At 39.9% G+C, this 14,310-nt stretch overlaps 1 protein-coding gene across 10 annotated transcripts in view; it reads left to right on the forward strand.

Moving 5' to 3' along the window:
- The window catches only part of CEP350 (centrosomal protein 350), a 79,260-nt gene that overhangs the window by 27,398 nt on the left and 37,552 nt on the right, over window positions 1–14,310 (forward strand). For 4 of the 10 annotated variants that reach the window (XM_054072962.1, XM_054072970.1, XM_054072966.1 and 1 more), the window contains 12 exons: window positions 39–694; window positions 1,364–1,485; window positions 3,007–4,079; window positions 5,349–5,502; window positions 6,883–7,046; window positions 7,858–8,047; window positions 9,862–10,082; window positions 10,198–10,361; window positions 10,901–11,059; window positions 11,239–11,370; window positions 13,441–13,577; window positions 13,898–14,017. In XM_054072962.1, coding sequence (XP_053928937.1) covers window positions 39–694; window positions 1,364–1,485; window positions 3,007–4,079; window positions 5,349–5,502; window positions 6,883–7,046; window positions 7,858–8,047; window positions 9,862–10,082; window positions 10,198–10,361; window positions 10,901–11,059; window positions 11,239–11,370; window positions 13,441–13,577; window positions 13,898–14,017 — 3,292 coding nt within the window. The remainder of the gene's footprint in view (window positions 1–38; window positions 695–1,363; window positions 1,486–3,006; window positions 4,080–5,348; window positions 5,503–6,882; window positions 7,047–7,857; window positions 8,048–9,861; window positions 10,083–10,197; window positions 10,362–10,900; window positions 11,060–11,238; window positions 11,371–13,440; window positions 13,578–13,897; window positions 14,018–14,310) is intronic. The other 6 variants (XM_054072968.1, XM_054072972.1, XM_054072967.1 and 3 more) reach the window with 5 other exon arrangements.

A 14,310-nucleotide genomic window follows, 5' to 3' on the forward strand; every position in this document is an offset into this window, starting at 1 on the left:
ATTTTTACCTAAAATATTTGATACAAATTGTTCTTTAGCAGGCTGTATTGGAAGGACAGGTTCAGATTCCAGACTGGATGTTACCTGTAAAGCCTCTTCAAGAAGTTCTGACCGGTCAAGGAGTAAAGTACGGTCTGAGAATAACCTGAAGAAACGTGAGGCTGCTTTTCCAGATGATAACCCAGAAGATCACGCCCCTGTAAATAAGGACTTCCTGCCCATGGAGATACGTGGAATTCTGGATGACTTGCAGTTAGATTCCATGAGTACAAAGCAAGAGAAAGATGTGGAAAAGCAGAATCAGAAATCTGTTTTGCCTACCCAAAATGGCAGGAGCCACAGTCCGACCAAAAGGAAACCGGACAAGATAGCTGCCAGCGAGGAGCCTCAGGTGATCTCTAAGAAACGTCACTATGATACAGATGAGGTTCGGCAGTACATGATCAGACAGCGAGAGGAGAGGAAGAAGAAGCAGAATGAAGAGAAGAAAGCACAAAAGGAGGCAACAGAACAGAAGAACAAAAGGCTCCAAGAGCTCTATAGAAGGCAGAAGGAGGCTTTTACTAAAGTCAAGAACGTGCCTCCTCCTGACCCTTCAGCAGCCAAACGTTTACAGGAGACCTACTCTAAACTATTGCTGGAACATAGTTTTTTAGAAGACCCACCTCAGCAGCCTACGGTACAGGAAACACAGGTATAGCTGATGCACTAACTTGGTGCGTTGCAGTTGTTTACAGGAATAGGAGGTCATATTTTAGGAAGGTCATGGTTTGTCCTGGTCTGGCTATTGGTGCAGAGAAATGGCACTAGGAAAAAGTATAGCCCTTGCTTAAGCGTGGTGGGTTTGGTCCAGAGCCTCATTGCTGAGGGCTGATTTTTGGCACAGCAAAGCCTACTAGAAAGGTGAATGCCAATCATCTTTCTATTATAAATAGAAGTGGAACTCTGGATACTTGCTAACAGCAGCTGTAGCGGTTGGCTGTTGAGAAAACTGTATGCATCAGTCAAACCATGAATTGAGGAGCATTATCTGAGATTGCTTTCCATCAGTGGGCAAACTTTATAAACAGCGAGTTAAATAAGTTTATTAATCAGAAGTTGAATATAAAGAATATTAATATATGATAAAAGACTAATATTCATTTTGTGTTGCGCTGAACTGGTTCGGTATGTGGGCAAAGCTCTTTCTGCACATTTTGCTGAGACAAAACCATAACTATCTTGTGGTTTTAAGTCTTTGCATGGTAGGAAAGATGTGATGTTGCGCTGAGAAATGTAAGCCTTTTCAATTTTAATGAGACAAGTGCTTCTAAACTCCTACAGACTTTTGAAAATGCATTTTTCTGGTTGTCTTCATTTCTAGCCCAGACCTGGTTATCAGCCATCTGGGGAATCCGACAAAGAAAACAAGGCTCAAGAGCGTCCTCCTAGTGCATCTTCAAGCAGTGACATGTCGCTTTCAGAGACGCAGCAGCCGCTACTGAGGTGAGCCATTGTGGACCTTCTGAGGGAAAGGAAAATGCTCTAGTTTTTCTCTGAGACTTGAAAATAGACAAGGTGCTTAAGTTCATGTCCTAGCAAAAGTAGTTGTCTTTATGGCAATTATAATGTTTCCTGGAATGTTTCCTTCCAGGAAGCTGATGCAGAAAAGTATATGGAAACTTTGGTTGTGGGTGTTTAGTGAGTCTGTAAATAAATAAAATGAATGTCAGTTGCTCTTAAAGCTTTGCTGACATCAAGGGAATGTGCATTTCATATTGGGAGACTCTATTTCCTCTGCCATCGGGCAAGCGAAGCTGATCATATGAATTTCAATATCTGTTGATTTTTCTTTTTTCTTTCGTGTTTGATGTGTTCAGTGTTTCTGTTCTATGTTTTTGTGGATTCAGGCCTCTAGTTATTGTCTCTAAAGCACCGAAATCCTCTGCTTCTGCTTGGAAATAGCTTTTTCCTGTTTCCTTTCATGCTGCTTTCTCCATTTTTAATTGCTCAGTGTATTACCAAAGCTTTTTTTTTTACTGCAAGTTGAGGTCTAACCAACCACTTAAATGTAAGGAACTAAGCATCATTAAGTTTCTGTCTTATACTTAATATTCTTGTTGTGCGAGTGTGTCTTCATTTTTAATTACTTAATGAATGTCTGCTTCTTAAGCGTATATCTGCTTCATTGTCTGTACCTTAACTTGGTCCAATCCACACTGACTTTGTAAGCTCAGTGAGGCCTGTTTCCTTTCTGGAAAAGTTCTAAGGTGCTAGGAATGCTGTGTATGGAATAGGCTGCTGAACCATGGGGTAGTAAATACTATTAGCATAACCTTATAAGGAAAAAAGGTGAGCACTAGTAATAGGGGAGAGATGAGACTTAAAAGGCTGCATAGGATATCTGGAGAGCCTCATAGTAAACAGAGAAGCTGTTTCTTGTGAGGGACTTGATGGATTTCCTAGTATTCTGAATATGTGCAAGTGATATTGATGAAGGTCTCAAAAGAGCTCCTGTCATGCAAATGGGAGTTAACTGGGAATAAAAAAAAAAGTCTTGCATAACTCTAAACATTCTTGTATTTCCAGTCCTCCTTTTCTGTAAGTGTTCCTCATGCCTGCTCAAAGTGACAGCACCAGTGGAACAAGGGCTAGATTCCACTAGAGGGGAAAGGCTGGGGCTATGAAATTCCAAGAGAAGGGGAAACAAAATAAAAAAAAAAGATGTTTCCTTCCTTTTGAAGTCAGGAAACCTTCAGAAAAGACTCACTGCTGCTCAAAATGCACAGCATGTTACAACTCTAAAACACCCAGTACACTGTAAATGACTTTTTGAGTTTGGAAGGTGCTGGTTTTTGGGTTTTTTTTAGATAATGTTGTGTAGCTGTTAACTGTGCCATTCCCTGCCCCTCTGATCTAGCCAAGAACTCTTTCGTCTTGAAAAACAGATCTGTGGCAATGATGCTTTCATCTGAAATAACAGCACTTGTATAAATCATCAAATTCAATGTCGACTTTTCATTTCAGGAGCAGTTTGATGGAGCCTCCGTGGGTACAGCCAGAAAGGTTGAGCCCAAGAGTCCACCTTTCTCACTCACAAGCTCTTGTGGGCTCAAGCGGAGCTCCTTGCTCGCAGCACTGGAGTCTGGAGCAGATGGACCTTTTGTCCAAGGAGTGTGACACGATGTTGGCAGCCAGGAGGAGTCATGCTGCACCCATGGGATCACTGAACTTAATGCCTCAGCCATACCTGAATTCAGCTGCTGCACAGCAAAATCTCTTAGTAAAACCTACTGCTAGCCAATATAAGAGCAAATTAGATCGAATTGAAGCTCTGAAAGCTACAGCTGCTTCCCTTTCTAGCAGGATTGAAAGTGAAGCCAAGAGGTTAGCTGGGGCTGGTATCAATTATGGTACTGTGTGGAAATCGGACCATGGATTTAGGCAAGAAAACCAGGCTGATGGGCAGTGGGCAAAGGCTGTGAGCCCTCCTGTGAGAGAGGAAAATGAAGATGCTTTTTCAGCCAGAATCCAAAAAATGTTGGATACCTGTCTGTCTCAGACAGCCTTTGATGACAGCCTTCCTGGTGTAGGCAACCTTAGTGAATTTAAAAAACTCCCCGAGACCATCAGGCCTCATACTGCTGCAGTCAGTCTTGGAATGAGGTCCCCTTCTGCTAACAGGCATGAGGGGATACTAGGACATTTATCCAAGAGGCAGACCGACTCCCTGGGGCGTGAAAACCAAGCTTATACTCCAAACAAAGCTGTAATTCCTCATGAGTCCAGCATTGACTCCATCAGTGAAGGACCTCTTCTGAGTGATGGAAGCCTCTCTGAAGAGGAGGGAGGCCGGCACAAACAGTCGCCGCTGAAGATGCTGGAGACATTAAAGGAGAAGGATTTCTGCATTCGGGAGAGAAATGCTTTTGATCCCATAAAGGAATTTAAGAAAGAAGCTGAGAAGTATTTGCCTCTCTTCCCTCAGCCAAGTGGCGTAGACAGCAAGGAACCATGGCAGGAGCTGGCGAAAGGAAGTCCCCACAGCGTCATCAACATCTTTGTGAAAAGTTACCAGCTTCATGGAAAAGGTAAAGAAGGTAAAGATGGAAAAATTTCTTGAAGTTCTTGTGAATTGCTTTTATCCTGGTCTTACTTCTTCCTACGCTTTATACTTCACAGATAAGGAATGTGGTTTTAGATGTCTTAACCATGAATCTGTGTAAGGCTTTCTCACTTTACTTTTGGATCATAAATTATTTCCTCCCCTTCCTTTTGCCTTCTTGTGTAAGGGGGAAAAAACAAAAGGAAAGAAAACTCTCCCAGTTTGAGGCTGGAAGCAGATTATTTTTGTATTAGATGGCTCTGTATTTCTAGGTCAGTAACTAATTCGTATGCTGGGTTATGTGTAATAAGAACACTAATAGTTATAGAATTGTAGATGTAAATTTACATTTATTGTATCCAAAATTGCATACTGAATCTAAATTTCCCAGGGTGCATTTGGAAGTCGTTCTCTCCACCACGGAGAACAGACCCTCTGGATTGAAATGTGCATCCTCCTACTGTTTGTGCGCTCCAGCTCATCTGAAATAACTCATCATTCCTGTTTCAGTTAAGGCAGAAAGATGGAGTGCATGCTTTATGCAGCACTTGCTTCCTGCTGACGGCTTGCATATATCCTGAGTTCCTGCTATGCAAGAATAAGGTAGCTTGGCTGTATTGTTAGAAATGTACAGCATTGGTGGATGAATGATGTAGACTTCCCATTGCATCTTTGCTCACCTGAGCTATTCAATAATGTCTCAAAGTAATGCGACAATTAAAACTCCGGTAGCGCTATGGGTTTTTGAAAAGGTAAAGTTTTTGGTGTATTGGTAGGAAAAGTCTCTTGCTTAAATGAGCACATTTCAAGTGTTAGTGTCTTTGGACATGCTTTACAAATGTCTCATGAAGGATGCTTTGTTTAATTTTCATTTCTTGTACATATTTGTTCTTCTTTTTAGAAGGACTGTTTCATTTTGAGGAGGGAGGTTTTCCAATAAGTTGATTTTTCTCCTGTGTTTTTCCTTGATTCTTTTTTCCTTCATTTTATTCCCTTAAAGAGGATTGCATTTAAATTTTCTGCAGATGGCTTTACTCTGAAGCACTGTGCTCTTCAACAATGTTTTAACTGGAGAGCATGAAGTAGAATATTCAATAATTTACAAAAAGAGGAAGACTGTGCCTGTTATGTTGTGTTAAAACTGTGGGTTGGCTATATTGTCATTCTTCTGATGTTTTTGTGTTTGAAAGGAAGTCTTTGTAACTCGTGGCTGGGAGCATTTTCATTCTTGATTTGTCTTTACCCTTCTTTTTCCACACTTCAGTGTTTGATGAAAGGTCAAGTGGAGGCTCTTCCCTCCTGCGCCCACTGCTCCCTGCTATGAGCCCTCCAGAGAGTGTGGTTTCTTACGAAGATGATTTTGCCTCATCGCAGGGAAGCAGCACTTTAACGGACAAAAAGATTGCACGTGACCTCAGGTAACACTGCTCTAGATTCCTTGTAAAAATAAAAATGCAGGATTTGTCAGGGAAGAGTTAATGCAAAATTTGTTGCAAAATGTGCTGGATATCTTCTCTGTTACCCTGTGTTGTAATGCTAGTCAAAGCGATGAGGTGTTTCCTTAGGACCTTGCAGTTATTATAGCAACCAGCATGGTTAAAAGTCAATGATTAAAACATTCCTGTTCTCTGTCTTAATTTTGTTCTTCTTTAGTCTTAACAGGAATCTTTAGGCAAGGTTCTGGCTCCTTGTAGTCAGGTGAAATTGAGTTCTCCAACTTGTGTGGCGGCTGCAGCACTCCGTTGGTTAATCTTTGTAATTTTGGGAAAAAGAAAAGAGGTTTGAAAGTGTTAAAATACCTTATGTACTTCAAAATTCTGTAAAAAGCCTAAAAAGCTTTCAGCAAAGGTTCAGTAATGCTTAGTAACGGATAGATAAATTGTCTGCAAGAACTTCTGAAGCCTTTTGTTCGGACTGAAATCAGAAAGCTGTAAATCCTGAACTCTCCATCTCACTGCTGTTGTCGTGTGCCTTCCAGATTTTCATAAGATCCCTTTTTTTTTTTTGTAATGAGGTGCATTTATATCTTTTGAGCTCCTTGGGGAAGGCCACCAGTAGTGTTTATATGTTGATGGTACTTTACCTCAGAAGAAAGGAAGGCAAAAGGCACTTCCGCGTGCTGTAAATGTTGGCTGCAAGAAAATGCTTTTGTTCTCATGAACTTCTTGGTAGGCCTTCTGTTGGTATTATTTAGTATGCATTGACCCCCTTATTTGCAAATCTTCTGTAGTCGTTGGAAATAACTTGTATTTTTGTTGAGTAATTGATGACCTCTGTATGCCCAGAGGTTATCTAAAATGCAGTCATGTATGGAGTCATTCTTATGTTTTTCAGGTCTGTAGTCAAATAGCTCTGAAGAGTTAGCATTGGAAAAGATGGTTGTTACTCATCTTTTACTGTTTCTTGTTATTGGAAGTTATATGGAAGAATGGTTCCATGTCTTCCATATCATGTCAAACTTACAGAATCAGGGAATGGTTTGGGTTGGAAGGGACCTTTAAACCCCATCCAGTTCCAATCCCCCTGCAGTGAGCAGAGACACCTTCCACTTGATCAGGTTGCTCAGAGCCACATCCAGTCTGACCTTGAACACGTCCAGGAATGAGGCTTCCACCACCACTTCCTTGTGTTTTAACTGTCATTGTTTTTTAATCTCAAAATCAATGCTTTCAAGATGGGCTAATTACTGAACTTTTAGCCATCTGTCTTTTATTTGAAGCGTGGTAGATTTCTTGTGCACAGCATAATGTAGATGTTGGAAGTCCATAGTTAATCACTGTCAATGTGCTCCTTTTTAGTGTTGCTGGCAGCAGTAATTCAAGTATCCAGGAAGAAATTCCTAGCAGGAAGTCTCCCCATGAACCTCGATCTATAGAGCTTGCTTCTCCACATTCATCTGGACCTCGGTCTGCAGCCTCATCTCACTCATCTGCTTCCTCTAAAAAGAGACGGAAAAAAGAACGTAAGTGCAGTATTGGCTGTAGGGGTTTTTTTGGAGGAGGAGGTTTTAGGGTTTTCTTGTTATGAAAATTGCAATTTTTCTACATATCTGGAAACTGTAATCTAATACTGATAGAAGAATTTATTCCTCCAGTGATTCCTTCCTAAATTCTTTTTTACTCTGATTATTCTCCAACCTTAAAATACAGTCACCTGATATTAAATAGACAAGAAATTCATGGTATTGGAAATGTTTCCTTTCCAAAACCAGCCTTCTAACAGCTCAGTTAATTTTGCTATCATACAAGAATTCCATACTGAGAAAATTCCAGTAGTCTGCTGAAAAATTAGAGTTATGGCCACATTTATGAAGGCGACGGTAAGCTTGCCGCTATGCTTCATCTTTGGATGAAAAAAGCTGGGTTTAAAGTCAGTAAAAGGATTAGAAAAATAAGATTAGACCTTCCAAATTATTTCTTCCTATCTTTTCAAAATTCTCTGTTATACAAAGGAGGTAGACTTTATTCTAATTATTAGTATTGAAGAGTCAAATGCTTGTTTTCATTATTTAAACTGATAATGTGCTGAAGTGAAAGCTAAGTGACTGTTCTATTGACAGTGGACACAATACACAGAAGATAATTCAACCTCCTGTAGGAAGCTGCCAAATTTACATTTCTGGCTTGTTGGATTTACAGATTTCTAACTCAAAAGCGTCTTTAACTGGGGAAGAAGGTTCTCTATTAATTGTTTTGGGGCTCCTGATGGCTAAGCTGTTCATACTTAAAATACCAAGCATGAACTTTGGCAATGTTGTTGATTTTTTTTTTTAGGGTTGGACTCTTTCAATGGAAGTTCTCCCCATTTTCCTGTGGAAGAAGACAAAATGCTGTCTGAATTAGAGTGGGGATCCCAGCAGGCAAAGAAGTGTTTATCGAGTAGCAGGATTTCTAGTAAAGATCATGAACAGAACCCAGATACAGACAGCACGTTAGAAAACTTATCTGGACACTCCCTGATGAGGTAACATCAACTTTATAAGACTGTATGCTGTTATACCTAAGTTTGGTAGTGTTATGGCATGTTATCAAAAATTTCTGTGTCTTTGGATATGCAAAAGGAAAGTAACACAAATGATCCAATGTTAGTAAGGTGGGCATGCATAAAATGTTCTTTTCTCCTCTGTGTTTTAAATATTAAAAAGCCCAAAGTAGATGGCTGTAGTAGATCGGTGATTCCTCCCCAAAGGACCTCTCTGTTTTTGTAAGGACAACTGGCCGATATAGGTATCCTGTCAGGTTCAGTACTTTAAGTGCTGCAATAGTTTTCATTTCCACTTCTACAAATGGTCTGTAAGAAGTGAGTTGGGGGAGAAGTAGCTGGTGAGGCTGTGCATCTTGCTCTTTTCAGTAAGAGCCGTGGACATTTGTGGCTAGGCCTGTGTACAGCAGCTGCTCGTCAGCCTGCCCAGCTCTAGGTTGATGCTTTTGAGAGACGAACTGCACCTCAGGAAAGCACGTAGAGGAAGAGAAAAATTATTTTTCCTGTTGCATCATCTGTGTGTCTAGCAATGAATGCAGTTTATTTACTGCTAATTATGCAAGGAAGGGAGTTATGAAACACGCTCAGCTTAGTTTTGACTATACTTTTTTCTAAAAAGCAACAAATTATATGAATGGTCTTTCCTTCTCTTTGAGTATAGGATAGTTCTGGGGTACTGACTTGTACTGGTGACTCGCTGATACCCAGTACTGTGTTTGAAAGGTCCTATGAACTTCTAATATGTGCCAAGTAAAGCAGAATGTCTTCCTAAGGCATTTAAGCAGCCACTGTTAATCCTCTTCTGCTTAATAAATTGGAATAGTAAATTTAAGCAATGTCTGCACTATTTCCAGTATGTTTGGAAAGAGATGCCTTAAACTTTCTCTTAAGAAGAAATGTTTCTCTAGTGTTTTACTAACTGCTTCAGTCAGAGTTTTGGCCTTCAAGTATTTTGTTGCGTTTTGGTGCAAGAAGAGACTCAAGCAATGGCTTATTGCGTGCAGTTGCATTCGTGAGTTGAGAGTAACCAGTTTACTTTTTAAAAATACTGTTCATTGTGTTCTGATATCAAAATGTTGCTGTAATTTCCTGTGAGTAAAACAAAGTTCTTCACTCAGACTCCCAAAACATGTGTTTTAGATCTTAGGGAGAAATGTTTTCCTCTGAGGGTGGGGAGGCACCGTCCCATGTTGCCCAGGGAAGCTGTGGCTGCCCCAGCCCTGGAGGTGTTCAAGGCCAGGTTGGATGGGGCTTGGAGCAGCCTGAGCCAGTGGGAGGTGTCCCTGCCCATGGCAGGAGAGTTGGAACCACATGATCTTTAAGGACCCTTCCAACCCAAACCATTCCTTGTTTCTGTGTGCAAATGCTCCTGCAGATAAGGGCATCCGGACTTTCCCACGCCAGGTTCCTTACAGGACGCGCTGAAACTGCTTGTCTGGACATGTAGAACACATAGATATTGCAATGTTTTGGGTTTTTTTCAGTGTATGCTAACTAGGTTTGATGCTTGGGGAAGAAATAGGATGCTCTAGAAACTTCACCCTAAACTGGGATATCTGTACAAAGCTCATCTCATGAGGGCATTTCCTAAAGGCAGCCACTGTTAATCCTCTTTAGCTTAATAAATAAATTGCCTGCGTAAACCATAAAAGACTGCCTGTTGTATGGGTCTGTGCCTTTTGCGTGGGACTGTTTGGTGTGTGTAAATGGAAGATCTAGGTTATTGCTTTATTCTCTTATCAAATAACTGAACTTGGAAGAATACCAACTCCTTCCTTTTTTCATTTCACTGTCAGTTTCTTGGACAAGGGAAGATCCCAGAAGACGCCAACTTCTTCCCCATCTCCTGGTTCCCAAAACGTGTTGCAGTTTGATTCTGTAGGCAACACAGGAGAAAGAGTCAAGTCACCTGCTGGCTTCTCTGGAAGTACAACATCAGGGCTGAAGCCTAACGGAGCCTTCACTGACTTGAGTCTGGGAGCTACCAGGTCTGTGGCAGGAGCAGCCTCAGCAAGCGGTGAGTTCTTCTGTTAAGACTGTAACAATGTCAGAGCAGTTGTATTGTTTTTAATATATTTCTCATGTGTGGCACTAAAATCTGTGGAGGTTGACCAGTGATTTTTATCCTGCAGGATGCATGCATTACTCTCCAGCTGGTCTTCAACATCGTTTATCAGCAGAGTTGAACTACCTCAGTGCCATTGAGGAGTCTGTGCGACAACTTTCAGATATAGAACGAGTACGAGGAATCTCACTTGCCCAGCAGGAGACTGTTTCTCTGGCTCAGATTCTAAAGGTAATGGAAAAATATTTCCTTGTCCTAATCTTCCTTTATTCTTTTCCTTTTAGAAGAAAATTAATCAAATCAGGATAAGTTAGGCTTTTAATAGCAATGCGGGAGAGCTGTAATGGGCATGATGGAACATATCTGACAATGTCCATTTTTAAGACTGATGTCTGTTATCTTTCTTTTTTTAAGTTGACATCAAGGAACTGGTGACTTGAGAGTGCGTCATTAATTAGAATCACTGCTATGGTTGGGTACTTGAGTAAAATAAAAACTTAATTATTTATTTGCTGGGTTTGATGCTGGGTCCCGATGCCATGCAGTGTAGTTGTTCAGGCTGGATCATATTTCTTGTTCTCTGAAAAGGGTATTTTTCAGAAAAATATAAATAGTGCATCATGAATATATGAAAACTTCATGAATATATGAAAAAGCACCGCCAGTAGAGTAGATCTTGGTCTTTCACAGGTAGTTGCAGCCAATGGCTGAGGCAATAAAGCTCTTTCCATTTAACTTGCATGGTTATAACTTGTTTTCCTAATCTCTAGGCACAGCAGCAGCGCCACGAACGGGACTTAGCTCTCTTGAAAATCAAGGCTGAAAAAGAAGCTTTAGAAAGTCAGAGACAACTGGAGGAGGCAAGGCAGAAGGCAGCTCAGGTAATGCTGCCCTTCAAAAATTGTGGAGTGTGTAAGAGGCAAAATGCTGTAAGTAAATCCATGCCTGTGAACCTATGGAAATGGTGGAGGGGGTTAATTAATATAGCTGAGAACAGCTCTTGGGGGCCAATTTAAAACCTTTTTTCCAGCAGATTTTGAAAAATATAACTATACTTATTACAGCCAGGAGATTTTGAAGAGCTGAACTGGCTGTGTTTTCCACACAGGTCCATGCAGAGTCACTGCAGCATCTGGTCCAGTCACGGCAGGAGGCTGTACAAGAGACATTGGGCAAGGCTGCAGCCAAGCAGGCGGAAACCACCCTTCTCACTACAGATGCGGCTCACCAGACCCGTGAGGTGAGATCTGATTTTTTTTGCTTCTAGTTTATTCTATTCAGTGTCATTCTCAGTGCAACATCACCTTATTAATGGGACATATGATAGGTCTTTAAAGGTGCTTTTCTAGCTTCATTTCTTAGAAGCCAGTTGGCAGCCTTAACTCCCTGTTCGCTATTCTTCTGATCTTGCAGTTTATGAACTGTTAAGAAGTTCTTTTTCTTGTGGATAGATTGACGATAGTGAACCTAACACATTAAATTTTAGAGTTACAGGAGCAATCCCTTACGGAGTGCATCTGCTTAAAATGCAAATTAAACTAGAAAAGCAGGGAAAATGCAATTTTGCTTAGTTTTGAAGGTAGGAGAGCAACAAAGAAAATTAAAAAAGAAGGAGGGAGTATCGCCAACAAAGCTTTTGGCTTGGTACAGTTTGAGGTTTTATGAGTCTCTTTTTCATTTTTCTTGTGGCATGTAGATTTTTTTTTTTATAAGTTTTTATACTTGTTCCCCACATGTGGCAGCTGCTTGACACACAGATGAGAAACACAATAATCAAAAAATGGGTTTGCTTTTTCATAGTTTAGCAGTTGATGTGGCTGTGGGTTGGAGTCATGAAATGGAGTGTAGAAGGATAATGAGTATGAACGTAACTGTTTCTTCGAAGCTTATGCACATGTCGGTGCTCAGAAAGGCTGTTTTTGTGATGGGTAATGGGATTGTAGAATAATATTGCTGTACTTGACTTTGCCAAATATATAAAGTTTCATTTTTGAGTAGAGGGGAATGCATTAGGTTAAAGGAGCAGAGAAGGTCAGGCATCTCAGATACGTGCAGTAGTTGTTGATAGTAGGTAGTGAAGTCTAAACACTAAGAAACGTGTGTAGCTTATAGAGCCGAAATGGGTGGAAACTGGTTGAGAAACAAGGTAAAAGAAACAGACAGCTTTTATTTGGCATAGGGTTTTAATATCTTGTCTTAAAGTTTGAAGTCTGAGAGTAAGAGGTTCTAGTAGAGACATTGATGGGGGTGACCTTATCAGTGATGGTGGGCTAGCAGAGTCACTTTTCCATCCACGTTCATGAATGACTCCTGATATTCAGTTGAACAACCATTTATTTTAACTGGAATGCAGCAATGGAAATGCCGGTCACCAATGTACTGGCAATAATTTTTGATGTACACGGTAATTTCTTATTTATAAAGGAATGGAGTTAATTTTCTGTATTGCTTTCAATTAGACGTTTACCTTATACAGAAGAGAGAGTACTGCATGCTACTTTACACATGTGTTTGCTTAGAGTTGACTCTTGTACTAATGAAGATAAAACTGGGTTTACAGACAATATCTAATTGAAGAAAAATCATCAACTTGTTTCTATAAAATTTGTATACATAAATTGAAGAATTAATGAAGAAATGCAGTATCTGTATTAAAGTTATTGAAATACAACTTATTCCTATCTTTAAAACCAACCATAATTTCCTGCTCTGCATGAGACAGATCTTTAAACAGGAAGAAAAATATTAAATTCTAAAGTTTCTAAAAAACAATGTTATCTGCTATGATTTCTGAAGTTCTTATTTGTAGTCATGTATGCAGTGACTGCCATACATTAAAAAGGATATTTTGTGGTTGCCTATTAAATACTGCTAGTTTTAGACCTGACAATCTGTATGGTATTGGGACTTAATCCTGTTGCTTCCTTTAGAATGGAAGTAATATTTCGTGCTCTTTGGGCAAGATGCACTTTAAAATGAATTTTTAAATTAAATGTAATGGTAAATCTGGAATTTTTTATTATGTGAGGATCATTCTGCTGGTCAGAGTTTGATAAAGTTGATTAGAATGATATGATAAGTAATGTCTTGCATGCCTGTAGTTTCATATCAATAATTCCAGTCTGCATAAGTTAAAGAATATGTGTTTACAGAGCACTGTGCCCCTCCCACAACCAGAATAGTCAAAACTGAGTCTGACGTGTTTGTTCAATAAATCAGTAAATTGCCTGTGAAAATGCCTATTTTCTCTTTCAAAACCATTTTGATACTGATAAACATTTTGTATTCTTTTGGGTTTTGTGGTACTCAGATGACAGAGTTAGCCCAAACACGGATCTCGGATACTGTCAGCGCTCCAGCTGCTCCAGTCACCACCTTGTTTGACCACCAGCGGCAGCATCACTCGGAGTTCATGAAACAGCTGAGAGCCCGAACTGATACAAACAGGTTTTGCCTAATGTTTCACATCTTGGGAATGGGGGAGTAAGATTTTTTTTTTTTTAGGTTTTGCTTAACCTATTCTTGGAAAAAAAAAAATTAAGATGTCATATTTAAGAAGAATTATTTCACCAAAGGCAACATCAACTGATTTTAGAGAAGATGCTCTAAATGTTTTATGGGATGATTTTACCAATCTGAGCTTTAAGTGCTCTTTTCAGAAATTTTAGCTGTTACTACTTCTAGTAAACCGATGAAAGCTTATGAGAACTGCAGTATTCCTTGGTTTGAGACAATGCAGATTAACCAAAGTCCTTTTCCTTTCTCAGGAAATGTGAGTCTGGTGCCATGTCACAAGGTAAAGAGGAGACAGGTGACTCAAAACACATGTACTCACAGGTGTTTGGTAGTTATTCAGAGTCCTCAAGATCAAAGGCTCATGATCAGAGGTAAGAAGAGTTTGTAGTACACAGGGGTTTATTGCTGTAAATAAGAACTAAAGTACAAAGGCATATCAAGATATTTCCTTCAATAATTTTTTTATAAAAAGGGAAAGCCAGTATTAAACTTTCAACAGGAAAACCTACGCTGTCGTCCACAATGTCATGTATTAATATCTTCAGTTTTTAATTTGCTCTATATGTTCTAACTGGAAGCTTTCATCTTCATAACTTAAAACTAAGAGTTGCACATCTGCTTTCTCATTCAGCTGAATTAGCAAGAGTGTAGCAAACAGGTGAAG

The sequence above is a fragment of the Cuculus canorus genome, chromosome 8 (genome assembly GCF_017976375.1).
Source record: "Cuculus canorus isolate bCucCan1 chromosome 8, bCucCan1.pri, whole genome shotgun sequence".
Classification (NCBI taxonomy): domain Eukaryota; kingdom Metazoa; phylum Chordata; class Aves; order Cuculiformes; family Cuculidae; genus Cuculus; species Cuculus canorus.